This window comes from Episyrphus balteatus, chromosome 2, assembly GCF_945859705.1.
Source record: "Episyrphus balteatus chromosome 2, idEpiBalt1.1, whole genome shotgun sequence".
Classification (NCBI taxonomy): Eukaryota; Metazoa; Arthropoda; class Insecta; order Diptera; family Syrphidae; genus Episyrphus; species Episyrphus balteatus.
Window position 1 is genome coordinate 98,983,870 of NC_079135.1, and position 16,677 is coordinate 99,000,546.

General features: G+C 31.0%; 1 protein-coding gene across 1 annotated transcript in view; it reads left to right on the forward strand.

Moving 5' to 3' along the window:
- LOC129912047 (MICAL-like protein 1) overlaps positions 1-16,677 on the forward strand; it is a 170,303-nt gene that overhangs the window by 114,412 nt on the left and 39,214 nt on the right. The window contains exon 4 of the mRNA XM_055990140.1: positions 2,128-2,207. Within this exon, the coding sequence (XP_055846115.1) occupies positions 2,128-2,207 (80 nt within the window). The remainder of the gene's footprint in view (positions 1-2,127; positions 2,208-16,677) is intronic.

Sequence of the window (16,677 nt, forward strand, 5' to 3'; positions counted from 1 at the left end):
AACCATGATACGTTTTTCGAAAGACCCTATTATTGCATTAAGGGGTATTTTTGTACAGGATCTAAGCAACTAAAATATATTGATTACTTTTAAAATTTTTTTTTGAAAAAAGGCCAAGTTCTTATTGGCGATTGGAGCACATACTACTAGCGCCGTAGTTTCAACTTTTGAACTAATTTTAACAGGTTTACATTTTGTATTTCTAAAAATGGCGTCCATGTCAAAAGTCCTAACAAAAAAAAAATAAAATGTCGAATGCTAGCTCCTTCCGTCCTGTTAATTTTAGTTTTTGTTTTGACCACCGGTAGCGCATTTCAACTTTACCAATCGCCAATTGAGAAGTGAGATTTTCCATTAAAATAAATAGCTGGAACATGCTTTAGTCACGGTTGGGACATTTGTACAGTAATCCGATTATTTTCTTTGCAAATATTTAACATAATTAATTAATTATATTAAAAAATTTGTTTACAAATTAAACTGTGACAAGAAAAATATACGACCTTAAATATCATGTTTCGGGTGTGACAAAATTCTTTTATATTTTGAAGAAGTTTTGTTATTACAGAATCTATGTAAATTTATTTAATTTCTGATTAAAATCATTTCTGTTCTTAAATAAAGGATAAGTAGCTTCTATAACTAAACAACTAAATTTGAAGTGAAATTGAGTTAATATTCCGTAAAAATATTTTAAATGTGCAAACGTAAGATCGATAGAAATTTTCTTGGTTTTGATTTAAAATCTGTTAATAAAATATTATGTTTTAGACGAATACAATCTACCAAAAGTACATTAAACGATACTATTGGAGAATATATGAATATAAATAAGGCAGGTTTGTCTGTGAGTGACGGTTGAATACAGCGTCCTTAGTATTTAAATAAATAAACATTTAAACCAATTTACTTAAAATTAAGAATCAAGAGAGATTTTTTTAATTCGTTAACTTTTTTGAGAGATCAATTTAATTGATTTATGTGATTGAAAAAAGAAAAACTGTCACGTACAGACGCACAGTGGTGATATAAAGGTTATTTTTTAAACTAAAGTTATGGTAAAAAAAGATCACGATTTCTAAACTTAACAGTAAAATTGATAAGATGAGCATATTTGTTTTGTTCCAAGTTTTTGATTTATGTTTATACATGCGGTTGAAGTTGAGAGTTTTAGAGCAAAAATTCAGTTTTTAATAAGTAATAAAAAAAGGTATTCTTTTGTTTATTTGTTTAAACTCAAAATTATTTGAGAAAAAAATAAAATACAAATTTCTCGTATAGATAAAAGTATGTAAATTACTATTCTTCTGAAAAAAAAAAATTAAAAAAAAATTTCTTATACTTAAAAATTAAATGAGAAAATAATGAATTTTTTGAAACGCACCTTAAAGTTTTTTTTTCAAAATCTTCTGTTTAGGCAAATATTTAGCAAGTCTAAAAATGGAGAAAGCATGATGAGCAATTACTCTATAAGCTCATATAAACACTTTTGCTAAATGTTTGCCTAAAATATTTTTAATGAAATTTTGAACATCAAAAAACGGTTTATTTAAAGAAAGTGAGAAAAAGTTGGTATCAATAGGAATAAAGTTTCAAAAAATTCATCATTTATATTAAAGTAATTTTTTTAATACAATATTTACATTAATAGTTTGAATACAGCCATTTTTATAGCTAATAAAAGTATTTAGTTAAATGATGTTTGTTTTTTATCTTTTGACACGATGACAATTAGTTAACCAATATTCAAAGCTTAAACATAGCAGGTCACTATGGCGTATGCGTGCCATTTTTAATTTTTTTTTTTAACATATAACCAGATTCAAGGATTCATTCTTTAAGGTCTTAACTACGGAAAATAACCTTCCCAATAGGAAATTTCACTTGTAGATGAATCTTGATCTAATTCTAACACATTTCTCAGGCGATACATTTTTTGGCGACATTCAAAATAGAATAGGTACTTTTTAATAATTTATTTTAGGTAGGTAATTACTGTGGTGGCTTTGTATGCTTTTTGTCATCATATTTTTAAATTTCGTTTCCATCTCGTAATAATTGAATTTTTAAAGCGGAAATATCTATCGAGACCACAATTAACTATAATTTTTTGTTTTTTTTTTTCAGACTCCCCCAATAGACTGAAACGTCCCTCAACAACGACGGAAAAATCACAAATCACAAAAACGCAAGGACCCCCGGCTAAGGTAAGTGTCATTTTATTACTATATTTTAACCCAATTTTATATCCATAAAAGATCATTCAATATTCTTTGTTATTCATGAAATTAACATTTAACATTATTATTTATTTGGATAGTTTTATAATTATAATAGGTTACGGCCACATACAATAAACCAATAAATTAATCAATACCATAATCAAACAAAATTCAGTTAAATACTTGCACATTATAAGTTTTGAACAACACCAAAATCAAATCAAATCAAATTAAATAATTTTGCACACATTTTTTAAAATAGAATGCATGCAAATCAAATTGATCATCATTTTATTTTATTATTATTTTACCGCACACATTTTTTTTAAGGAAAAGTTAAAAGATTACAAAAAAAAAAAAACTAATCCTCATTGTTTATGTTTAATTAAATTTAATTACTTATCGACTTGATTGTTAAGTTCGGGATCATCTATAGGGAGGAGATTTTTTGTTGATTATATCTTTGGTTTCACCATCAACCATGATAGCCAAGTTGTAAATTGTAATTTGCTTGTGGATTAATAGCTCGTAAAAACTATATCTACATTTATACACACTTATTTATATATCTTAGCTTAGAAATCTTTAGTTTTAAACTATACGAAGCTGGACCATCATCGCATCGGGATCGAGGTGTATAGTATAGTAGTTTGCACCTCATCGCGGTGTGCTTAGCAAATTAAAGACAACGCTAAGATTGGGTGCGGCCTCAAAGGAGATAGAAATCTTAACTTGTTAACAACCAACAAAAGAACTTCTCTTATAGATATAGTGTATACAGAGTTAGGTTATAAATATTAGATACAAAAAAAAAAGAGAAATTGTGTGCGCGGAAACACCTCTCTCTACTCAATCTTGAAGATCTTCTGTCGATTTTAATTGAGAATTTGTTAAGATATATGGTCAAACTGAATAGGGATGGAAGATCAGATTGAAGCATAGACTTCGACACATAAAAAATTGGTAACCTGAATAAAGCTCACGATTTCAATCATGATAGCCGTTTTTTTTTTTTTTTTTTTTGAAAAATTAGGATTACTGTTTTTGATCTATAAAGTTGAACATGAGAGGTCAATGAAAGCACTTAAAAATTATATGTATTTAGTAGGTACCTACTTTTTTCTGTCATAAAGATAAAACAAAAAAATACGATAGTTATTAGTTTTCCATTAGCTGAATTCACACCCTATTATTTCTCTTGACCAGCTTTTTTCATCATGAATTTTTAGAGGTAATTACCCTTAGATTATTCCGTTGCCTTAAAACTTGTGCTTCATTAAAACAACACATTTTTTTCAGCTTTCGAAAATTTTCTTCCACTTTTCCGCAATCTATATTGAAATTGAGTTAAAACTTTTGAAGTTGAACGACTAAGTGGTAAATGAAAGAGCAAAAGAACAATAAATAACTCCCAACTTATTTTTAAGGTTGTAATTTAAAATGGAAAAAAAAGTGTCTTTTATTTTGGGAAAAACTGTGGTGGGCTCTATTACCAGCATGAACTATATTTTCCACTTTTTTCTGACCCATAGACTTGGGATCAACCTAAGTGGGAAATAACTCCCTAATTTAACTATGGACTTGTGTGCCACTTAAGGTTTCATAAATTCGATATTTTTTTTTTTTACATAGATAATAGGTTGGTCCACAATTTTAGAATTGATTAAAAAAAAAAAATTAAGAGTGAAGCTGCAAATATTTCAGAGGTTAATAATGCTAATATATAGTGTGGTGGATACAGGGACGCAATGTGCTGACAAACTGCATTCTAACTGCTTTGGTTCAGTATTATAAAGCCATTTCTCCTCACACATTTTACGAGTATTCCGTTTCTTGAAAAAAGAAAAAAATTTTGGTGGGACATAATTGGTGGAAAAAATTATTAACTTTCGGAACAAAAGTTTGCGAAACAGATTTTTTTTATAAAATAATTTCGTAAAAAAAAATGGCGAAAGAGTTTTGGCGAAGTGGAAAACTTCAAAAAATAAAATGCATTACTGGGTTCGCATGTACTTGCTCTTATGGTGAAATCTTTTTATTCAACAATATTAGTTTTTAAAATTAATTAAATACCGTTTTAATTGATCTTTTACACAAAACCAAGTATGCCATTTGATTGCTTGTATAAAAGAGAGTTTTTAGAAAAAAATTTTCGAAAATCGTTAGAGCCGTTTTTTTTTTTAAATAAAACTTTCAATTTGTCCCCTAGGGAATCACCCAAAACTGTTAACTGCCAAGTTAGAAGAAAATCGCTCCAGTAGTTTAGGCTGTAGCTCGAGGTTCTTACAGACAGAATTGCCGGACCCACTTTTTTGGCATTCTCCATCATCGTAATGCCATGTAAAATTGTTATCTCTAGTTCGATTTCTTTTTACGAACCCTTAGGCCAGTCATTATATACATTTGGAAATGCAAAATGACCGAGAAAGCTAAATTTTGGATATGTTGTAGAGGATGCTTAAAAAAGCTTAACTTGAAGTTTTCGACCAAGATTTCCTATGAGCTTTTTCCGCCATTTTGAAAAATAACTCGGCTATATGACGAGATGCGAAAATTTTACAAGGAGCTTTTTTGTAGCTTTTAACGAGTTCTACAATTCATGCATACACATTTTTTGTGTATCATGAACCGTTTTCGAGATATCGATTAAAAAAGTCAAAAATTTAGGACATGCCATTTGTTTTTTGACATAATCTATTTTTGGGTGATGAATATCGAAAAAATTATTAAAATAAAATTTGTAGACCACATTCAGACCTACAATGTCGTATTTTTATATTTTTTTTTTTGACAAAAATTACGACTTCCAGCCGGCCGCAAAGTCGTTTAGTCCGCACCCACCGCCAAGCAAGCCGCCCGTTCGGTTGTAAAAAAAACAATCATTCATGTTTTTTTAATGTTTATATTATTATATCAGTAACACATACATACAAATGTATGTACTTATTTAATAAATAATGAGAAGAAGATGGTAATGGTTTTTTTGTAACCCCCAATTTTGTAAAAACAGTATACCGGCTTTTTGTGTGGATTGTGCATTTTGTAATTTGCTTCAATCTCTATATTATTTAGTTCATCAAAATTGCACTTAGATCAGTGCCAAAAATTTTTGAAAATAAAAAAAATTATTTTATTTTTATTTTAATTTTATCCTTTTTTTCAAAATGGCGGAAAAAGCTCATAGGAAATCTTGGTCGAAAACTTCAAGTTAAGCTTTTTTAAGCATCCTCTACAACATATCCAAAATTTAGCTTTCTCGGTCATTTTGCATTTCTAAGCCGTTTTTTCCGACATAATGACTGGCCTACCTAAACTTGCCCTATAGTACCTACCTTTATCGCGAGTAAAAATCGTTTTTTGGTATCAGTTCAGTTGCTTGTGCAATCTTATAGGAAATGTGTGTTTTGAGAATTCTCAAGTGGATTCAAATCAACTTGTTCTAAGAATTCGTTTGCACTGGTCAATATCCGTATTCTGGAGATTCTTATTCGCTGCATTGAGGGTTAGGTTGACTCTAATACTTCTCAGGAACATTTTAATGAAGTGCTTCGTCAAGTGTCGGAAATCACGAATAAAAAAACACTTTCAATAACAAAGGAATATTTCTAAAACTTTTTTTCTAAAATCTACCGTGTTGTTTTTTGCAAGCGTGTTGTTTTCCTTCTGAGAAATCTAAACTTGCCGTGCGGTTCAGAGAACACACAGCCCATATATTTAACGAATGTTGAAAGAACCATGAATATACGCATTATAGCCAGCCTTATGGAGTTCTGTGTTTTCGCTCATGCCTATTATAATTGGCCCTGAAGGCTTAAAAAAAAAGATGTGATACCTACTCTCATAGAAAGTGTTCTGGTTAAAGTAGATATAGGTTGTGAATCAACCGTTAGTTATTATTGTTCACAGTTAGCTTCCCTGACAGAATTTTTTACTATCGATCTTGATTTTGGAGTCATTTTTATGCCAGACGTCAAATTATTGAACGATTTCAGTGGCCATCTAATACTAACATGAAAGTTTTGCTTTTATAAACCCTTAGGTACATATAATTCTATAAGCTTCTATAAAGATTTATAGAAGCTAAATTGTAATTTTAAAATGGTTGCAATTCACAAAAATAAACCAATTTAATCCATTCACCTCCATATATAAAACAGCATGTCCTCTATCTCACTACACTCATATCACGTTCTAATATAACATTTCCCCCCACGCCCGCCCCACCTACAAATAATCCTCATGTGTGCATACATAACGTCCTGTCAAATACTTGACACACTTACCTCCATTCTCAATTCCATCTCTCTCTCTCTCTCTCTGAAAATGTCACAACGAACCGTAAATGCGACTATGCCAACTATTCCTACTCTACTCCTCTTTTTCCATTACGACATCCTTTGTACTTCGTTTTATATGTTTCCAACCTCTTCCAATAGCATAATCAACGGAATTATAGTTTTCCCAGTGACACACACTCGTTTCTTTTGCAAATAGAATTCTCTACAAAAAGTAGAAAAAAAAAATAAAATAATTTTGCTGTGGCAAGCCTCTCTTCTGCCTATAGACATATACCCAGTACCTATCCAGCTTCCTTCTTGTAACTCAACGGATACCATCTTTTGCGCGCCATGTTATCTCGATTGGTTCTACCCCACTCAAGTGAAATATCTCAATTCTTCAACTCTGTACCTAACCTACCTAAAGAGATACTCGGAGTTCTTCTCTAAGGCTGTATGTCCCCGCTCTCCTTGGTTCATGATTGAAGTGGCTCTGCTATACAGGGTGTCCCAAAAGTTAACGTCGAAACGAAAACGGTAGATAGGGTAGGTGGTGACAGTTATCAGAAAAATAATTAAAAAAATCGCAGCCATATATTTTTTGTGAGTTATGGGCATTTGAAAAAAAGTCGAAAAATGGTCACCCTGTGACGGTTTTTCATGTGCCGTGACTACAAATCTTAATTTTTCTCAATTTGAAGTGAAAACTTCTAATAGTATCGTAGTGATTTGAAACAAGATGAAAGGAAAACGCGACACGAACATTCAACTTGTTATAACTTTTTTGTTACTGTAGATAGGTATTAATTAATTTCATATTCAAAATTCTCAGATAACGGTAAAAAGATGTTATTTTCCTACACACGTTATATCTTTTGATCTAGTGCACATACAAATTTGATTCAACTTTAATACGCATGCTGATAACATAACCTTTTATTTGATATACCACAATTAACTATACAAGCTCTACAAGTTACACAATCTTAAATTGAAAAAAACTTGAAAAATACCTCAAAACACCTGTGGAGATCGGTTGACGATAAATAGTGTAGAAAGTACCTTAATCTCAGCTTGAAATTTCGACATAGTTGGCTTTAAAAAAATTCTTTTCTTTTTTCTAGGCATGGTAGAAATATGATTCATACGTCATATACCTAAAAGGTGAAATAACCTTTCAGAGAAAAAAGATTGATTTTTTTGCTTTTTTGATGAAAAGTGATTTGGTTTTAAGAAAATAAGCTCTTTTTGTAGATGTTGTACAGACATGGATGATATAAATATTTTGAGCTGAAACAATAAGCTTTCAGATGATATAAAATTAATATAGGTTGTCATATAAAAAAACATGTATTTAAAGGAGATAGAATAAAAAATAGGTAGATTTTTTCTTTTTTTTTTGCAAGACATTTTTTTTAAGGTGTGAATTGCACATATGACTTTTTTTTTTGTTCTTTTGTTACGGAACCTTGAATAACCCTGCTAGTTTTTCCAAATTATTTAAGTTTTGAACCCTTTCAGAACCTTTCAGAATACAAAAACTTAAATAATATGGAAAAATTACCTAATAAAAAAGTCGGATTTCTTAAGAAAATAAATTTTATCTCGGTTATTTATGGAATATTCTCAACAATTTTATACCATTTTGAAAAGAGAATTGAACACATAAACTTTTAAGGTAACCGAAACATCGTAGTGCATTTTTTTTTTTTTAAACTACTGTTCATTGAATTAGAGTCATGTAAAATTTTTTAGTACTTAGTTGGGCAAAAAAGTAATATTTTCTTTAAAACTGATGCAGCTGAGTAAAAATTTTTGAATGCATTTGGTAGCAGGGTTATTCAAGGTTCCGTAACAAAAGAAAAAAAATGAGAAAAATTTAGATTTGTAGTCACGGCCCATGAAAAACCGTTAGAGGGTGACCATTTTTTCGAGTTTTTTTTTCAAATGCCCATAACTCACAAAATATATGGCTGTGATTTTTTTTTATTATTTTTCTGATAACTGCCACGTTTCGACGTTAACTTTTAAGACACCCTGTATATACCGAAGTATCTATATGTGCAGTTAAACGACCTTGCATTTATAGATTCTAGATACTTTGGTTTATTTTTGTCGTCATCGTCGTCGTCCTCTTCTTTTCTGCTGCACGATCCATGTTTGGCCAGTTCCGCACAGAACCATTCCTCAACCAACCAACACACAAATGTGTTCTCCCCCCCCCCCCCCCCGTTTGTATCATTGAATGCATCTCGCAGTGAATGAAGAAGCTAGAGAATACCTCAACTATACGAGAGTAGTATGCATCTTCCTTTTCTGGAGAAGGTGTTTGGTTGAGTCTTGAGTAAGAGTACCTATGGTCTATTCCGCGTTGTAAATTTGTTGTCTCTCTATTCTCGAGCAATGCGCGCTAATCCGATAAATCTCCTCATTGCAGCACTTTATGGAGCACATGCTTCACGCTTTGACTTCATTCACGCAATCAGGTGATTAAAATCGCGCTAAAAATAACAAAAAAGAACCATGCAGCAGCAACACGCGGTGGAGTGTGGATATGATATTGTATGTTGCTGGAGCTATGGCTCTAGCTATTGATCTTCAGGTGGGCAGAAAGTTTTGTCGGCGCAATGAGTTCCATAGTAGTTGTCTTAAAAAATGCCATTAACAGGATGAATGAGTCTCTCTCTAGCGATCTTAGCGCTAGGTATGCTGAATTCGTTGTTATCATGGCCGCATTGTAAAACGATAAATTCCGTCCAACACCTGTGATGATCGAAATCGTTTCAGCGGCGATCGTGATCGGTGCGAGCGGATGAACTGGCTTAAGATCAATGATCAGAGCTTCGACATCGTCGTCGTTGTTGTCTTCGCCTTTTAGCTTGTATAATGCTTGTATAGTAGCCCGATTGGTGGTGTGTATACCCAGAAGGTAAACCTATAAAGCCACTATAAGATACTATATACCATATGTGATCTTATAAAAGTGGAGCACAACGGATGCCAATGATCATAGTGCTTAGCGCATTTAAATATACACCTATACGACGTATAAGAGAAGTCTTATTTATAAATGAATATAGGAAAAGAGTTGCGAACAAGGAAGGATGCCATGTGTGTGCATTGTGTATAAAATTATCTGACATTGACGCGGGAATTTTGCAACAAAGTCGAAGCATGGCACGAAGAAGTTTATAGTTGCGATACGGATTAATGAAAAATACCGGGTTGAGATTGTAATATGTATTTGCGACATTGTAGATATAAATAACCATATTCACTATAGTGATTCCTGGAAGATAACTGCGCGCAAAATGGATGTGACTAGAAAGTCAAGGATGGAAAATTGTTAGTTTTAGCTGCTGCCAAGCATGATTGTAGGTCTCTTTGACTTAATAAAGATAAACTAAAAGAATTGTCTCCTATTAAGGTTTTTAATGAGATTAATGCGCAAGGCGGCCTTAAACGGTCTGTCTTCCTTTGTTTAATGGAGTGTAATAGTAGGTTTTAGTAGGAACATGATTTGAGTCATCAATGGCACTTGTATTAGGCATTGATATTATGTAATGCATTTGGAAAGCCAGGAAGAGCGAGTATAGGAAACTATTTAAGTTTGTTTGAGTGACAGGTGGACAATAGTACGTAGAAAAGCAGTCATGTAGAAGTCCTATATAATGCTTCCACATTTTATTCTGTTTTAGTCTTTTTTTCAAGCACTGAAAGTTCCTTTGAAGGTAGTAGACTATTCATGGGTAGAAATCTAGTATACTACTCCCAAGTAACAATTTTACTTGCATAAGGTCCATTTTGTTCGATTCGACAAGCTATAATTTGTATACGTTTAGTTTAAGGCTTACTTACTCAAGTCATTCATTTTGGAAAGAAAGGAGGTCTCTTTAAGGCTATCTAGAAGTGTTAAGAAGAAGCCTTGTAAATATCAGTTAAAGAAGACCTTTATAAGACCTGTTTGAACCTTTCTAAAGAAGCCTTGTATTTTCAAGTGACAGAAGGCCTCTATAAGACCTGTTCCAAGAGGTTCTTGTAAGTATGTAAAATTTTTATCCTGCAGATATGCAATGTTTGTAACGCATTCGAAAAAAACATTGCATTTCAACTCCCTGGTAAGGTGCTGGCTTGGTATGCAGAGGAACGTGGGATCGATTCCTGGCCGGGCCATGTGATGAAAATAAAAAAATGTGTTCTTTTTCAATTAAAATAATATTCTCATCATTTAAGAACAACAGAAAAAGCAGTGGAATTTCCAAAAAAGGAAAAGAAACAAAATAGGAAAAAATTAAAATAAATAAAATAAAATGTAGAAAATGCAAAACAGAAAAAATCAAAAGAAAATAAATAAAATGAAATAAAATTCAATTAATTCTCATTTTTTATGCATAAATTCAACATTTTCTACAACACCTACAACAACTTCCATAAGGGCCTTATTATAACATCCTACGCAAGTAATCCGGTTTGTGCATTAGATAAACCCTCTGCAGGAAGACCTCCGTAAGGCCATTTTAAGCTGTTTGTCACAAGCTATTAGCTTGTGGATTACCTGTGAAGGAAAGTCCTATGCAATTTCGGTAAAATGCGCCAAAATGAATTGCATAAGACCTGTCCTTCTTGTTATGAAAGCCAAAAAATAGCTTGCATTGACCCTTATGAAAGCTAAATTGTTACTTGGGCTGCCCCACATTTCTATATATTGGAGAAAAATATTATGTGTATACATTTTAGTACTAGATCTACTAATCTAGCGGCTAATGTAAAACAATAAAAGTTGAAAATAAACAGAAATAAAATGTCAAAATGTTTCGAGCCGATAAAATTGTCAAAATGATAACTTAAATGTTGGTGTTACTAGGTGAATGCATGCCGATAGTTAATTAAGAAGTTAGCTTTAGATCTTTTTTTTTCTAAATCTCTCTCTCCATACCTACAAAAAGTTGTAAATCAAAAACTTTAAACGACAATTATCACTAAAAACTACAAGTGATTGTCCCTATAGAACCTTACGACAGAAAACCTTAAATGGTTCTTATCCATTTGGTCTTTGTACCTATAAATGTTTTTTGCTTTGTAGTGTTGGGAGCAAAAATACAATTTTCATACCCTGTGAGCCTAACTCCAGTTTTATGAGCTATAGTGCAAGAACCGTGCATTGTACAAAAACTGTAAAAGTATAAAATGAAGATAATTTAAAGTTCTACATTTTTGCTAAAGCACTTTATTCGATTTAAATTATAAGAACAAAGTTATGTTGAATACAATGGTTTTTTGCTCTGAAAAAACCCTGTTTTGTTGAGTTCAAACTGTAATATATTTTTATCTAACTTCAACTTTGGAAACTTTTATACTTTTTTGAAAACTGCAATGCAGGAAGAAGTTTTAAAAATAATAAACCAGAGTCACACAATACAAATTTTTGTTCGTCTTGTTGTTCTGAAATAAAAGTAAGAAATTGAGTTTTTACGAAACTTATAACTGTTAAAATTAATTTGCAGAAAAATGGCGAATGAAATAAAAAATATTTTTATTAATTAATTGTTTCTTATTATTAGGCAATGTTTTAGAGAAAGAATCATAAAAAACAAAAATCAATTATGGGCAGAGGAAGCAAAATAGTGTTGCAAAGTAGGGATTTTTCGAAATTTCACAAGAACTGCATATTTAATCGAAAACCGTTCGGATTTGGGATGAACAAGTTACCAATTTCTGAGAGATCTTAAGTTCGCCTATCATCACATTTCATTTGATCCATTACTTCTTAGACATCCTGTATATGCAACGAAATAATAAAAATACTATGCAAACAAATATTAACCTAATTTTTCAATAAATAAAGAATTTTCAATATGAACTAGTTTTTTGTATAAGTATGAACTAGTTATTTTTGTATAATAAAAATACCATCAGAGTGAATTACTTTTACCATAAATATTGAAAATAGAAGCTATCAAATAATGCCTCAAGCTTTCATTTGACAAAAATTCGAACAAAACGAAAATTTCGATTTAATTTTTTGTTTCTTCTTAAATTTCCTTTTGTTTTTATAATTTTTCTAAATATAAATATGAAACCAGCATTAAAATGAAGAAAACAAAACAAAAATCAGCCAAATCGGTTAAGACGTTCTCGAGTTTTTGCCAAAATTACGTACGACAATTTTTACAAAAGACAGATTCACTTAAATATTGGAAATTGCTCTGCTGACTTCAAAAGCAAATTTAAGAAAAAAAAATGTTTTCCAGATTAGTATCAATATATATATCATAATTTCATAGTCACAACCCAAGCACAAATTTCGTGTTGACCTGGGTTATGGAAGCAAAATTTTTATGAGGACAGAGCTGATATTTATTAAATTGTAAATATATTCTTATAGTACTCTCATGAAGTAGAATTTTCTGTTTTGCGTCGCCACCGCTGGGATCGTTAATTTATTTTATATTTGAACCTTATGCAGAAAATTGAAATGCAGATCTACCAAAAGATGTCGCTATAGTATTTTCTTCGATTGATAGTACTATACAGTGGCGTAGATAGGGGGGGGGGGGGGATCAGGGGGATATATCCCCCCTCCATTGGGATCGATAATTGTTTAACATAGTCAGTCATGAACAAATAAGTTAAAGAAACGCACTCCGAAATTTAGTTCCTAAGTTCCTACTTGAATTAAGTCTAGTTAGTACTCACAGTTAGTACTCTTGACTAGCTTAAAGCTTTTAAGTATGGTTTACCAACTCTCGTTGCAATTAAGTCGTGAGTTTTAAAGAGTGAATTTAGACTTGGTCTAAGCTATGGATATCGCCAAAGATTTAAGCGATCAACTTAAAATTAAACGGGCAGAAGACGACTCACTTTCGAAAGTGTTTGAAGATGGTGATATAATTGTTTTGTTATTTTCTCCCAAACAAACGATAAAATTTTCTCAGGAAATCATACATTTTACTTCGAAAAAACACAAAGCGCCTTTAAATCAGTACACATTAAGAATTTTGTATTTAATATTTTTCAATAATTTATTATGCACTTGTAGGGTTTTGCCAAGAAAAAAAAAATACATTCATGTAGTCGATCGAACTGAAGACTTCAACTCTCTATCTCTTATCGCACATCTGCCACCTATTTTAACTCACTATAGAAAAATTGGTCCCAGTTTTTGTTCTAGTGACAAGTTGATAAAAATATTAAATTTTTACTAAAATTTTTAAAAAGATTTTTCTCCATGAAAATTATAAAAAATCTCTATGGAAAAACCTTATAAATTCTTGATTTTAATAATATTTCTTCAAAAAAACAGTTCAATAGGAAAATATGTTAGTTTTTAGGTGGTCATATTATTCTCTGTGTTAAAAACTCGGAAAAGATATTTGATCAGAAGGAATAATACTTCCTCTAAGAACTCATTGGAAGCGCTCAATAGCTGCCCCGAAGAAAGCTTTCTCAATATACATATATATTTTATTAAAGATATTAGCTAAACTACTGGCTTTAACGTCAACTACCGAAAGTCCTTTCTCCAGTTTAAAGATAATAAAAACAATACAAAGAAGCATTAAAACTTAAAAAAAAATGTGCGAACTATGTAGATCTATCCCCCTCCCCTTAGCGAAAAGCTATCTACGCCACTGGTACTATAGAAATATATATGCAATGCGCCACCGCTGGGATCGCTAGTTTATTTTATGTTTGAACCTTATGCAGAAAATTGAAGTGCAGATCTACCAAAAGATGTCGCTAAAGTATTTTCATGGATTGATAGTACTATAGAAATATATATACAATAGGTGTGTTTTTTATTACCACCGGGCTTAACTGGTTAAAAAAAACGCCTCGGGGCTTAGCGAGAAAAATTGGCAGCACTGCATACTAAATGTTCCGAAATCAGCTGACACAAAAAAATACAGGGTGTCCCAAAAGTAATGGATCAAACGAAATATGCTGATAGACCAACTTAAGGGCTCTCAGAATTTGGTAACTTGTTCATCCCAAATCCTTACGGTTTTCGATTTAATGCAGTTTTTGTGAAATTTCGAAAAATCCCGACTTGGCAACAGTATTTTGCTTCCTCTGCCCATAATTGATTTTTGTTTTTTACAATTCTTTCACTAAAACATTGCCTAATAATAAGAAATAACTAATTAATCAAAATATTTTTTATTTCATATGCCATTTTGCTGCAAATTAATTAACAGTTCCATGTTTTATAAAAACTCAATTTCTTACTTTTATTTTAGAGCATCATCCCGAAAAAAATTTGTATGGTGTGACACTGGTTTATTATTTTAAAAACTTGCCGTGTTATTGCAGTTTTCAAAAATGTAAAAAAGTTTATAAAGTTGAAATTAGAACGAAAGATATTACAATTTGAATACAACAAAACAGGGCTTTTCAGAGAAAAATAACAAAGAAAAATAAACACATTTTCTCCACTATTGTTTGTTTATTTATTTTTGAATAAAAGACTCGATTTTTGTTTGTTATTTTGCTCTGAAAACCCCTGTTTTGTTGCATTCAAATTGTAATATCTTTTGTTCTAATTTCAACTTTGGAGACTTTTATACATTTTTGAAAACTGCAATAACACGTCAAGTTTTTAAAATAATAAACCAGTGTCACACCATACAAATTTTTTTCGGGATGATGCTCTAAAATAAAAGTAAGAAATTGAGTTTTTATAAAACATGGAACTGTTAATTAATTTGCAGCAAAATGGCATATGAAATAAAAAATATTTTGATTAATTAGTTATTTCTTATTATTAGGCAATGTTTTAGTGAAAGAATTGTAAAAAACAAAAATCAATTATGGGCAGAGGAAGCAAAATACTGTTGCCAAGTCGGGATTTTTCGAAATTTCACAAAAACTGCATTAAATCGAAAACCGTAAGGATTTGGGATGAACAAGTTACCAAATTCTGAGAGCCCTAAAGTTGGCCTATCAGCATATTTCGTTTGATCCATTACTTTTGGGACACCCTGTATAAAGTTGTCATATTTTTCGCTTTTGGGGTTTCTTGTTTGTTTTTGAAAAAAAAAGTTCAACTTACTATTAAATAAATATTTAAAATAATTATTGTCCTTCCAAACATCAGTTTTGATGTTTTTAAACAAATTCTAAACAATTTACGAACAAGTTGAGTTGGTAGCACAGATTTAAATCTGTTGAAAAAGTTAAGCCCAGAGAATTCTCCGGGCTTAACAGCTAAGCCCAAGGGGCTAAAGTGTTGTTGCATTTAACATGTGAATTCCTTAGTCCCGATATTATATAAATATATTTTTAACAAAAATATTTTTTTATGATGATTTCGTTTGGTAAAAAAATCAATTTATTTTTTGATCTAAATCTGTCAAAAAAAAACAATTTTTGATCTGTTCCACTACAATTAAGTAGTCGCAACAACAGTTTTTTGACAGATTTAGTTAAAAAAAAAATCATGTGTGCAATTCACACGTGATAGAAGTGAAACCTTAAAAAATCATTTTTCTTGCAAAAAAAAAAAAAATAGAAAAAATCTACCTATTTTTATTCTATCAGCTTCAAATCCATGTTTTTTATATGACAACCTAGATAAATTTTATACCATATAAAAGCTTATTGTTTCACCTTGTACATATAATGATGTATAAATCTTATTTCAAAGATGTCTACAAGAGAATTTAGAATTTTTTAAAGTCAACCATGTCGAATTTCCAGACTGAGATTACGGTACTTCCTACACTGGTAGCTGGTCATCGCCAACAGATCTTCACAGGTGTTTTGAGGTATTTTTAAATTTTTTTCAATTTAAGATTGTGTAACTTGTAGAGCACGTAACGTAATGTGTGATATATAAAATAAAAGGTTATGTTATCAGCATGCGTATAAAAGTTAAATCAAATTTGTATGTGCACTAGATCAAAAGATATAACGTGTGTTGGAAAAGAACATCTTTTTACCGTTATCTCCGAATTTTGAATATGAAATTAATTGAAATTTTGTACAATTATAATTTATTTAATTACCTATCTACAGTACAAATTTCATTCATCTATCTATTAAAAAAAAAAGTAATAACAAGTTGAAGTCGTGTCGCGTTTTCGTTTCATCTTGTTTCAAATCACTACGATACTAAAGAAGTTTTCACTTCAAAAATAAATAGATTTTTTTACCAAACGAAAACACCATTAAAGACT